The sequence below is a fragment of the Thamnophis sirtalis genome, unplaced genomic scaffold (genome assembly GCF_051295495.1).
Source record: "Thamnophis sirtalis isolate CommonGarterSnake01/CBP01778 unplaced genomic scaffold, rThaSir2_p1.2 scaffold_4, whole genome shotgun sequence".
Lineage (NCBI taxonomy): Eukaryota > Metazoa > Chordata > Lepidosauria > Squamata > Natricidae > Thamnophis > Thamnophis sirtalis.
In genome coordinates, this window is record NW_028261384.1 from 58,994,876 (window position 1) to 59,007,496 (window position 12,621).

At 51.0% G+C, this 12,621-nt stretch overlaps 1 protein-coding gene across 6 annotated transcripts in view; it reads left to right on the forward strand.

Annotated features, from left to right (window-relative positions):
• TRAK1 (trafficking kinesin protein 1) overlaps positions 1-12,621 on the forward strand; it is a 448,828-nt gene that overhangs the window by 397,671 nt on the left and 38,536 nt on the right. For all 6 annotated transcript variants that reach the window (XM_087712995.1, XM_087712990.1, XM_087712992.1 and 3 more), the window contains one exon: positions 12,244-12,311. In XM_087712995.1, coding sequence (XP_087569121.1) covers positions 12,244-12,311 — 68 coding nt within the window. The remainder of the gene's footprint in view (positions 1-12,243; positions 12,312-12,621) is intronic.

Genomic DNA, 12,621 nt, shown 5'->3' on the forward strand with positions numbered 1-12,621 from the left:
CTACCTTTTTTCCCCTCTGCCCCTAAACTCCTGGAATCGCTCTCAAGTTTTCCAATCACCCATTCATTCATAGATATCGTGGGAAGGAAACGAAGGCGGGTCTCCTTGTGAATGGACAGAAGTTTTTACAGAAAAGGGAAAACCCTAACGTCTGGAGCCAGCTGCTGCAGAGCGTAAACTTCCGAGTCTCTGAAGAGGCGGAAGGGACATTGTCACCATCCTTCCCGCCTCGGTTCTCAGCTCCTTTTTCCCAGCGTCCCCTCCCCTCCCGAACTCAGCCAGGCCACCTCTCAGGGTGCTGCCTCGCTGGCGCTCAGGCGCTCCATTCTCCCCCCTCCCCTCATCAAGCACAGTGTCCGATCCGCCCACCGGTGCCTCTCGTGTTGCAATTGTCTGGGCGCCGGTTCTCCTCGCGCCGCTGCTCCTGTCAGGTAGTTCCACCCTTTCGCAAGGCAACACCTGCCCCCGCTGCTCCCCTGGTTCCAAATACTGGCGCGCAGGTGTCTCGGTTCCTAAGACCATCAAAAATATGTCTTTTCCGATAATGTTAGGCAACCCCTATGAAAGGGTCGTTTGACCCCCCAAAGGGGTCACGACCCACAGGTTGAGAGCCACTGGTTTAAACAGATTATCAGTTACAAGTATAAGTAATGTCTGGAACAGAAAGAGCATTTTTGGCAAAACATTCATTTTAACTACAGAGATGCTATCCAATAGTAATAAATGCAGTTTGTCCCATCTTTGTAAATCCTTTTTAATATCAATCCAAAGAGGCACATAATTATTTTGAAACAATTTTATGTTTGTGTTTCTCAACATAACCCCCAAGTATTTCATCTTTTTCTCAACCTTAAAACCCGTTTTTTTAGTCAATGTATCACTATCCTGAGATGACATATTCTTAATCAACTATCAACTTGGAAAGCGTTTCCATGACTATTATAAAGTTGACATGAAAAAGGGAGGGAAAATTCCATGCATACCTTCAACCAGAGTTGAATCTCAGATTTCTACAGCAGGTGTGTGAGGTGCAAAAGTTCACAGCCTGCTGCAGCACCTTGTTGGTGGATATGAATTATGACAAAGACTGAGGGGATGGGAGACATGGGGGTAAAGTTCAGACACCATTAACCAGAGTCAGATTCGGCTCTGCAGAAGAACATGCCAAAATGTTGCTCCTAATAAATGACTGGATTTCTTTTGAACTTTGTCTCGAGGCTCGTATATTAATTTTAGAAACTTCACAGAGAGTCAAATCTGACTTTTAAAATCTATCAAGATTTCCAGGTTTCCTGAACCCTGGCTCTCCAATCACTTCCTGATGCTTGGAGGGAAAATCAGGCAACCATGGCAGAAGAGAGCCTGATTGCAGCTAGAGGAATGCGGCCAGCTCCAGACATCAAAGCTCCAGACATCCAAGTGGCAATGCCGTTCCCAGCGGCAGAAGCAAGAAAGGATGAGTACTGGTGGAAATTAGCCCCTAAGGCAGCTGAAGTTGAGTTCCCTTATCCCAATTCCCAGATAAAGGGAAGGGTCTCGAGCGAGCTTGCAAGGGTGAACTGGATGTGGGACTGGGCACAAGCCAGGCTCCCAAAGCCCCAGATGGAATCCCTGGGGAGTGCAATAAAGCAACTGAGGGAGGATTTTGACCAGACCACCCTTCATGATGAGGGACCATCATGCCACCCAAAAGAGAGGGGAGGGACATTGATCCTGTTGAAGAGAGGAGACGCAGACTGGAGCGCAGCCCCCCTCCTCCACCCAATAGAAGGAGCCCAGAACTTCAATTAGTGCCTCTCCCATGCAGCAGGCAGGCTGCCCAGGGCGGGCAACCCCCTACCTCTCTCCGAACTAGAGATGAGGAAGATGGCGCAAGCATATAGACAGGAGGTTGGAGGAGTAGAGCTGAATGACCCGCCCCAATTCAGGGGAAAGTTTGATGGGGACTCAGACCAGCTAGCTCTATTCCTTGATTCAGCTGATCAAGGAACCTAGATGCACATAGACCTAGAACGCTACGGGCACCTCTACCCATCCCCCAGAGTCAGAGGTGAATACCATTGAAGAGGGGCTAGAGGAAGAAGCAAAGGAATGGTTAGCAGCCCTCTACAAGAGGAGGAGGAAGAGGACCCATATGTGGAAGAGGAACTCAGCAATCTAAAGCAGAGGGGCCGCCCCATCAAAGAGTACATCCATTAATTTAGGAGGGTCATTGGAAGACTACCCCCTTACCAGAGTGGCTGCTGGTGCATTTTTTTCAGAACAAACCTGGACAAGCAAATTGCCCAGATAACCACATACCGCGACATCCCAAATCGACTCTCTGAGTGGTTCCGAGTAGCAACAAAAGTCGACAGCGGGCTGTGCGCCAACAACATGAGAAAGCAACCAGACACGAAAAAGAGAGGTCAACCTGACCTGAAACCTCACAACCAACGGGGAACCACACCACCACAGCAGGCCCTGAGACCAGCCCTCCCTCAAAGTCCTCTGAGATGCTACAGATGTGGGGGGAATGGCCCATATGGCTTCTGCATGCTCAACCCCAGCTTCGAAACTAAGGCCAGACCCACCACCCAGGGCACAACCAGAACAAGGTACCAAATGGGTCACCAACATGTTCCGGAAAGCCCTCCAGACTGCAGATGGCCCTTCCCCCTCAGGCAGAAGAGGTGGAACCCCAGATAACAATGACCAGTTGCCTGAATCCTGTGACACTGAGGATGAGGGAGAAAACGACCCAATGGTGAGTGAACCAATTCACACTTTCCTTTTTCCAATATGCCTCACAGCCCCCAAAATAGGAAACCAGGGGGATTTTCAAGGCTTAATTGACTCAGACTACACTAGCTGCTTGATCAACCTAACCACAGTCCTGAAATGGGAACAGAGCAAAAAGACTGGCCCACCCAATCCGGTTCGAACAGGTCAGCGGGTCCCTAATGGGGGGAGGTTATGCCACCCACCTAACTCAACCAGTGAGACTAGAGCTAGCGGATCACTGGGAAGTAATTGGGTTCATAATAGCCCCCAAAATGACAGACACAGTCATACTGGGGCTTTCCTGGCAAGACAAGTGGGGACCGACCATCTGGTGGCAAGGGGATATCCGCAGACTTAGGATATCAAGAGTCCCCCAACCCCTCCCACACCAGCAAGCAGAAACACCACCTGCACAGGAAACCCTCAAAAACAACAACTGGCAACCACATCCAACAAAACCCCAGAGGCTGAACTAATTCCGAGGGAATATCAGGACCTTGCAGAAGTATTCAGTGAGGCCAAGTGCAATGTTCTGTCTCCCCACTGTGAGAAAGACTGTGCCATCAAAATCATCCTGGGGCAAAACTACCCAAGCCCAAACTGTATGCCATGATGCCATGGGAAATGCAAGAGATGCACAAAAACATAGAAAAAAACCTAGCAAGGTGGTTCATTGAGCCAGCCAAGCACCAGTCCTCTTCAAAGAAAAAAAAGATTAGCTTCTGCGCATGCCCAAGATGGTGTACTGTCGCATTTGAGGAGAGCTTCGGAGAGATGATTGTCCTTCTCGGGAGCTTGCAAGGGTACCTTATCCCATTGTTGGTTCCAGGTCTAGCTATGAGAACTTTCTGGGACCTCAGGAATATTCTTGAGCTGCGATTTACTGCTTCATAGCTGGAACATCGTGAGTGAAAGGGGGCGGTTGGCAGTGAGAGGAGAATGAAGAGCGTCGGCTGCTGCTGGTGTGGGTGCAGTCAGCGGTGGTGGCGGGATGCCCAGCTTGGGATTTCTGCAGCCGGCGTGAATGTGCTCAGCAGCAACTTCCCGCTACCCCCTTGAATACAGCTGGCAGGGGTGTGGTCGTCGGAACGCCCAGCCTGGGGTCTCCGAAGCTGGCGTGGGTGTGCTCAGCGGCAGGGCAGTGGGTCGCCCGGCTTGGGATCTCTGCAGCCGGCGTGGGTGTGCCCAGCATCAGCTTCCCGCTACCCCCCTTGAACACTGTCGGCTCCCCCCCCATGGACATGTCATCTCCTCATTCCATCTCCCTGTGATATCATCCCGTTTGGTTGATTCCACACTCTCCTCTATGCTATACTGCAACAGAACTTTATTCCCTTCAGGAACTCCCCCGTTCCCGGGGATGGCCTTCTTGCCTATCAAGACACTTCCTTAATGATGGATCTTGGGATCCCAAGAGGTGGCATGTGAAGAAGAGACTTCTTAGGGATTTTAAAATCAAATTTTAAGAGGGGGCAGGGGGGTTGATACAGATTGCTCAGTCAGGCTTGTGGGGGAGTCTGCCAGGGCACAGGCCAGAGCTAACTAATGGGCGTGGGTCAGGAGTGCTGGGAAGGGTTGGGATTCCAGGGGAGACATTAAGCCATTCCATTGGGGGTTCACCATCTCTACTGTTTGTGGGAGAGGCAAATATGGTGGGGGCCGAGGGCCAAATTATGTTCAGGGAACGCAGGTCCGCTGTTTAAGAGCGATCGCGTGTTCCAACCCTCATCACCCTTCTCACACCCCTGGGTGCTCGGGATTACAGGACCCTGGTCTCCGGCTGGTGTCACTTAATGCCAGGTCCATGGTACATAAGGCTCCCCTTATTTACGACCTCATACAAGAGGGTAGAGCAGACCTGGCGTGCATTATGGAGACCTGGTTGGGCCATGAGGGGGGTGTTCCCCTTAGTGAATTATGCCCACTAGGCTTCCAGGCGTTTCACCAGCTGAGAGCCCAGGGCAGGGGCGGGGGGGGGGGGTGGCAGTGGTTATTAGGGAAAGTCTCAGACTTCAGGAGCTCACTGTGCCTCAGATAGGCGGGTGTGAGTCCCTTTTTGTGAAATAGGGCCTTGGAGTTCAGGTGGGCCTTTTTGTTACATACCTGTCTCCCTGTTATGTTTCATCGGCCCTGCCGGAGCTACGTTTCATCAGCACTGCCGGAGCTGCTTAATGTCTTAGCTGGATTGGCAGTTGATTTCCCCAGGTTTATGATCCTGGGGGATTTCAATCTGCCTTCCATTGGCGAGACATCCAAGTCAGCTCGGGAGTTCATGGCTTCCATGACGGCTATGGACCTAACTCAGTTAATTCAAGACCCCACCCATAATGGGGGACACACACTCGACCTGATTTTTGTCTGTGGGCAGTGGATGAATGATCTAGATTTAGGGGATATTTCTATCCAACCCTTGTCATCGTTGGATCATTTCCTCATCAGGCTTGACTTCCATACTGCTACCCCTCACCGCAGGGAGGCAGAACCGACTATGGTTCCGCCCCAGGCGCCTGATGGACCCTGAAAGGTTCCTGATGGAGCTTGGGACTTTTCCTGAATCCCTTGCTCACAACTCGACCACAGCCCTAATGGAAGCCTGGGATAGGGCGGCCACTGGGGCTTTGGATCGTGTTGTGCCTTTGCGGCCTCTGACCCAGTGTCGATCCCGGATAGCTCCCTGGTTTACCGAGGAGCTCCAGGAGATGAAACGCCGGAAAAGACGCCTAGAGAGTGGTTGGAGGGCCAACCAGTGCGAATCTGATCGAACACTAGTAAGAATTCATATTAAATCCTACTTTGTGGCGATAAAAGTGGCAAAATGGCAACATTTTTCTGCTCTTATTGCGTTCGCAGATAACTGCCCAGCATACCTGTTTAGGGTGACCTGCTCCTTACTTAACCAAGGAGCTGGGAAAGACCTGTTGCAGGGTAGGGCTGAAGAATTTGTTCAGTATCTGCAGAATAAAATCGCTCAGTTCTCCTGTGTGCTGCTCTGGGAATCCAATCATGGGTTAACTTTGTCCATTAGCCTAGAGATTGAGTATGTAAATTTTGACCACGCCTCCTCTGACTGGACCGGGTCAGTTTTTTTACTCAGTCCAGCCTAACGAGATGCATCTCAATTTTCTCTCTAGACTCATTGACAAATTTAATCTTCTAATTGGATTCAACAGTTGCACATTGCGATTTGAAGTGCTTTATTCCATGCAGAGGTGGAGGCGGCAGTTCGCTGCCAGCCCAGACCCTCCCAGCCGTTGGTTATCTTGCCGGAGATTGGAGACCGCTTGGTCCATTGGTTCGTAAGCCGAGACAGCGGGGGCGTTCCACGAGCGGATTGGGAACCCTTTTTTTTCCCCTCGCTGACTGTTGGGGGTGTCCTGGGCTGGTGCGCCGCCCTGCGCCGTTCTTTCACGCCGGAAGCAACCCGCTTAGGCAGCGCGGTTCACCCAGGCTTCATTCTTTGCTCTGCCTCGTTTCCCTTGGAGGATCTGCGACCAGCTGTGCTGCGGCGCTCGCGGCTTGCAGGATCCCGGGCAATCGGTTGGTTCTTTGCGGATTTGAAATTTGCGCCCTCCAGGACGGTCGCCATTTTGGACCAGGCTCTGCACATGCGCAGCAATCGCCCAGGGGAGGCGGGGCCGCGTATTTCGTGCCCAGGCATCGGCGCCGCCCCGATGGCCTCCTCTCTCCCTCACTTACGACTTGCTGAGTCAGTGAGGAGGTTGTTTTCTGTGCAGACGCTGTTCTCACGTGGCGCCTTGTACGGTGGAGCAGTTTTCAGCATTCATTCTATACACGAGGTTGAGCCTTTCCAAATATCTCTTCTATTTACAATGGCAGATCAATCGGTGCCCAGAGGTACTATAGAGCCCATTTCTGAGCCCTGTTCCCCTGGTGAGGGGGGGGCTAGCCCAAGGCCCGGCAGGGCCACTACTAGGGCTTCCAGCCATAGGTCTCGGGCCTCCTCCGCTGTTAGGGATAAATCCCATAAGCACAAGGACAAAACTAAGGCGTCAGCTAAGGCATCTGGAGCGCCCAGTAATTCTCCCCCAGTGCTGATTCCGCAGTGTGTTTCCCCAGCGCGGCCTACAGTGCAGGGTTGGTCTCCTGACGTGCAATTGCCCAGGGCACCCATTACCACGGAGGGGGGTTTGAGGGCCCAATCCCCTGCTCCCTTTTCCGAGCTAGGTGTGGCTTCGGCCTGTTCGCCTCCACGTGCAGAGCCTTCTGCTACTTTTACCCTTACTGCTGCAGGCCTCAGGCCTATGGAAGGCCAGGATTTGGGCCTTCCTCCCAATTTATACCACATGATCTCTGCAGCTATTTCTAGGGGGGTGGATGCGGAGCTGCTTCGTAGAGCCCAGCCCCCTAGAGCCACTGCGGCCCAGGCAGGGCCTGATCCCCAGCTGGGGCAGGGGGATTCCTCTGTTCTCCAGACAGACCCACCTTCACCTTTACCCTCCGTCTATAGCGAGGAGTCGGCATTAGTGGAGGAAGGTGAAGTTATTGACAGGGTGCAGTCCCAGACTAGGAGGCCATTTCGTGGAGCCGGAAACCGGTCCTTTTGGAGGTACCGGTGACTTGCAGGGGGAGGAAACCATAGGGGGGCGTCTCCTGGCCTTTGCCCACCAGTGGGCGGAGATCACATCCGATGCCTGGGCCCTTCAGGTCGTGAGGCTGGGCCTCACTCTAGAATTTCTCTCCATTCCCCCGAGGCGGTTCATCAAGTGCCCCGTACCCAGGTGCCCGACAAAACGGCGCCTCATGGACGCCAAAATACATCACCTTCTCACCATCAGGGCGGTGGAGCAGGTACCAAGGGGTCAGGAAGGCCTAGGATTCTATTTCATCTTGTTCCTTGTGCCCAAGAGCTCGGGGGAATGGCGGGCCATTCTAGATTTGAAAAGGCTCAATCGGTACATCAAATATCAAAAATTCAAAATGCAATCTCTCAAAAGCATATTGGCCTCCATCCGCCAAGGCGACATGATGACATCAGTCAATATCAAGGAGGCGTACCTCCATGTGCCCATACTCCGGCACATCAGCGTTTCCTACGCTTCCAGTTCAATGGCCGTCACTTTCAATACCGGGCCTTCCCCTTTGGCCTCTCATCGGCCCCGCGCACGTTCACGAAACTCCTGGCAGTTGTAGCGGCATCACTTCGCTCGGTTCCAATACGGGTGAATTGTTATTTGGACGACATCTTGATCCCGTCTTCGTCCCGGAACCAGGCCCTACGAGGTCTGCAGATCATGATGGACTCGCTGCGCAGTCACGAGTTCGTTCTCAACCTTCCCAAGAGCTACCTGCAGCTAACCACGTCGCTGCTTCACCTGGGGACCATCATCGACTCAGTGTCTTGCAAAGTCTCTCTCTCTCCGGAGAGGCGGCACAGCATCCAGCGCCTGGCAACTCAAGTTCTGTCTCAGAGGCTTTTGCCGTTAGCAACGCTGTCCAACTTACTGGGAAAGATGATCTCTTGCATCAACATGGTTCCCTGGGCCAGGTTCCATGCACGCCCACTTCAGTGGTTTTTGCCCCCTTCCAGAGGGCACACACCAGCCACACCAGCACACACCAGCTATCAGACCAAGGTTCAGCTCCCACACAAGCCTCTCATATCCCTTCGTTGGTGGACATCCTCCAAGCTCCTGCAGGGGTGCCCTTTCAAGGAGCCGGACCACATCCAAATTACAACGGATGCCAGTCTGTTTGGATGGGGGGGCCACGCCCTGGACCGTGTAGCTCAGGGGCGCTGGTCGAATCAGGAACTGTCGAACAGTTGGCTAGAACTGCGGGCCATCCGCCTAGCACTCCTGGAGTTTCGGGACATTGTATCACACAACCACATGTTGGTCTTAACCAACAACGTGGCCTCCAAGGCCCATGTCAACCGCCAAGGGGGCACCCACTCCAGGGCCCTGATGCTGGAGGCGGAGAAGTTACATCACTGTGCGGAGGCCAGGCTTTTGTCAATCCGGGCGGAGCACATCTCGGGTGTGATCAACACTCAGGCAGACTGGCTGAGCAGAGCCACGGTGGATCAAGTGGAGTGGCAACTCCACCCCGATCTCTTCCGGGAACTCTCTCGCCGGTTCGGCCGTCCCGAGGTGGACCTGTTTATGCAACCACACAACACACAACTCCCAAGGTTTTACGCCAGATACCAGGCTCCCGGAGTGGAGAGGGTGGATGCTCTATGCAGTCCTTGGCCGGCCGGCCTCCTTTATGCCTTTTCCCCTCTCCCGATTCTTCTGTTGGTCATCCAGAAGATCCTGACAGAGCAGGCGGAGGTGCTGTTGGTTGCCCCAATGTGGTCCAGACGTCCCTGGTATGCAGACCTCGTGCACCTGTCAGTTTCACGGCCGTGGAGGATTCCGGACGACCAGATCCAGCTCAACCAAGGGGCTCTCATCCATCCGAACTCCCAGCTCCTGCAGTTAGCCATGTGGCATGTGAGCGGGCTATTCTGACCGACCTTCACTATTCAAGTCAAGTGATCGACACTATCCAGGCGGCCCGACGTCCATCCACTACACGTATTTACGAGGCCACCTGGCAGGCCTTCTGTAGGTGGTGCCGCCGAACTGGGGCTGACCCCATCAAGGCTTCGGTGCCACAGGTCTTGGATTTTTACAATCAGGACTTAATAAGGGCCTCACGCCCAACACGCTCCGTCGGCAAGTCACAGCATTATCCACGGTGGTGGGAAATGGTCAAGGCCGTTCCTTGTCCCAGCACTCACGGGTCAAGGCTTTCCTGAAGGGTGCGATGAACATGAGGCCTCCGACAGTCCACCATTATCCTACCTGACTTGACCTTGGTTCTCAGGGCATTCACTTCTGCCCCTTTCGAGCCTATCCAATCCATCAGCCTTTGGCTACTGATGCTTAAAACCGTGTTCCTGGTGGCCATTACATCGGCCAGGAGGGTTTCGGAATTGGCTGCGCTCTCTGTGCGGGCTGACCTCTGCATTTTCCATCCTAACAGAGTAGTCCTCCGTTTGGATCCTTCCTTCCTTCCGAAGGTCAACTCGTTCCACAGGGCTCAGGAGCTCATCCTTACAGACTTTTGCCCACATCCTTCCCATCCCCAAGAGCACCAGTGGCACCATTTGGATGTTCGTAGAACCCTCCGACCTTATGTTAAGCACATGGCCTCATTCAGAAGATCGGAGACATTATTTGTTTCCTTCCAGCCATCGTCCATAGGGCAGAAGGTGTCCTCCCACACCATCGGCCGATGGTTGAAGGCGTGCATCGCTCTGGCGTACAACAGTCACTCCCGGCCGGTTCCCAGACGTATCACTCCTCATTCTACCAGAAGTGCGGCTACCACAGCGGCCTGGGCTACACAAGCCTTGGTGGAGGAGATCTGCAGGGCGGCTACTTGGTCGTCGCCCTCACCTTTTATTAGACACTACAAGGTTGACGTATACGCCTCGGCTGAGGCCTCCTTTGGGCGGAGAGTGTTGCAAAGGGTTCTTTCTTCTGTGGAGGATCCTGACCAGCCTAGCTCCCGCCCTGGGACTTAATTGCTTTGGCATGTCCCATGATTGGATTCCCAGAGCAGCACACAGGAGAACGACCATTGACTTACCTGAACGGTCCTTCTATGTGTGCTGTGAGGGGAATCCAAACCCACCCGCAGTTTCGGCTGGCCAGGGCTCCACCTTGACTATGACTCTGTGACTAACTTTGCATTTTTCCCTGACTGGACATTTCTGGACGTGACTTTGAGTTCTTGTTTGGCCAAGGCCATGAGTGACATTGACATACATCTTTTCGGCTGACTTCGTGCAAAACTGACCCGGTCTAGTCAGAGGAGGCGTGGTCAAAATTTACATACTCAGTCTCTAGGCTAATGGACAAAGTTAACCCATGATTGGATTCCCCTCACAGCACACATAGAAGGACCATTCAGGTAAGTAATGGTCGATCCGGACAGGCTTGGACTCTGATTGGGTAGATTCGGGCGAGTCGACGGGGATGAATCTTGTGGAGATCATCTGGGATAAGTTTGTTCCTGTAACCCTCGAGGGCATGGACAGGATTATGGGGAGACTCAGTGCTGCAACTTGTGTGCTGGACACGTGTCCTTCTTGGTTAGTCTCGGCTTCCCGGGAGGTGACATGAGGCTGGCTCCAGACGATTACCAATGCTTTGTTGAGAGAGAGGGGTTCTTTCCCACCACCTTGAAGGAGGCGGTGGTGAGGCCCCTCCTTAAGAAGCCTTCCCTGGACCCAGCTTCTTTAGCCAACTATCATCCGGCCTCCAACCTTCGCTTTGTAGCAAAGGTTGTCGAGATTGCGGTAGCACGTCAGCTTCCCCATACCCTGGATGAAGCTGTCTACCTGGATCCGTTTCAGTCGGGTTTCAGGCCCGGATACAGCACAGAGACAGCATTGGTTGTGTTGGTCGATGATCTCTGGTGGGCCTGGGACAGGGGCTGCTCGTGGTCCTATTAGACCTCTCAGTGGCTTTCGATAGCCATGTGGGATATATAACTTTGATGTCTAACTAGAGATAGCCATGGGAATGTGTGCTGTATTGGCTCCCAGGACAGAAGAGTTAAGGAAGCATCTTCACACTTGTGTATTGGTCAGAACCTGCATTCGGACGAAGGGGAGGGGTCATTATCAGCTTAATCCCATTTGCATGGCCTAAAGGTTTTCAAATGCTGCTTTGCTTCTAATAGTTTCCATCCTGCTTGATTAAAGGTTCCTTTTGAAATAATCCGTTTCAAGAGTCTTTACTTTCTCAAGTTAGGAGAGAAGCCATTACATAATTACCACCTTACAATAATACCTTTAACATCATCAAACAACATCTACTTATTACAGGTTCTTGGGAAGGACTCAATGGATAAAAATGGCTGACTGTGCAATGAACCATAATAATAATACTATAATACAACTAACTATTCTGGTTCAGTTACTTAATGACCAGAAGCTATTATGTAGAAAATAGTTATGTCCACATATAAAAGTTTTTCTACTGATGTAATTGTTTGAGGGTTTTTAAAATAAAATTGCAGAGTTTGATTAGTGACTCATTTATTAACTTTTTTATACATATGGTACTTTGTTTGCTATGATAATTTACTTACTTTCATTTTCAAAAAAATATTTTAGGGCCAATTATTACCATGTTTGAGACAGTTCTTTTTTCAAAAAGAAAATATGAATTAAGATAAAGCTGCACAGGTGTTAGAGGTCTCTATCATAATACTTTTTTCCAAGAATGTCTGTAAATTTTAATGTTGAAAAACCTCTAGGTTCATTTATTTACATATAATGTGTATTTTTGGTGCAGATACTGTAGCAGCAGCTAGAAATGCTAATGTCATTTCTACATAATGACAGGATTTTTCAAAAATTGAAAATTGATTCCTTCTACTCCACCTTCTTGTATATTGTGGGGAGAAGAGAGAGAATGAGTGAATAATGTGCTCTTACCGCATTTAAAATTGTCTCAACAGGATTCTTTAGCTGCAGAAATTGAAGGATCAATGCGAAAAGAACTGCATCTGGATGATACTGACTCAAAGTATGACCAATATATTATAATACTTTGTAGAAAAGCTGTATTTAACACTAATAATCAGTAATCTTTGTGTACATGTAAAAATGTTTAGACAATCCACTGTAATGATCTTTTAAAAATTTCAGTTCTTTAATTATTAAATAAGAAAATGTTGGGAGCATTGGAAGGTTTTTACAGGTATTGCAAGTGGACAGTAGCTTTTTATTTAAGGAGGGATTTGGAGGGAAGATATTAGAACTTGCTGTAATCCAACCAGAACACAAGTAAATAATTCAGCAGGATTCATTTATATAAGTAAAATTCTTTATAAACA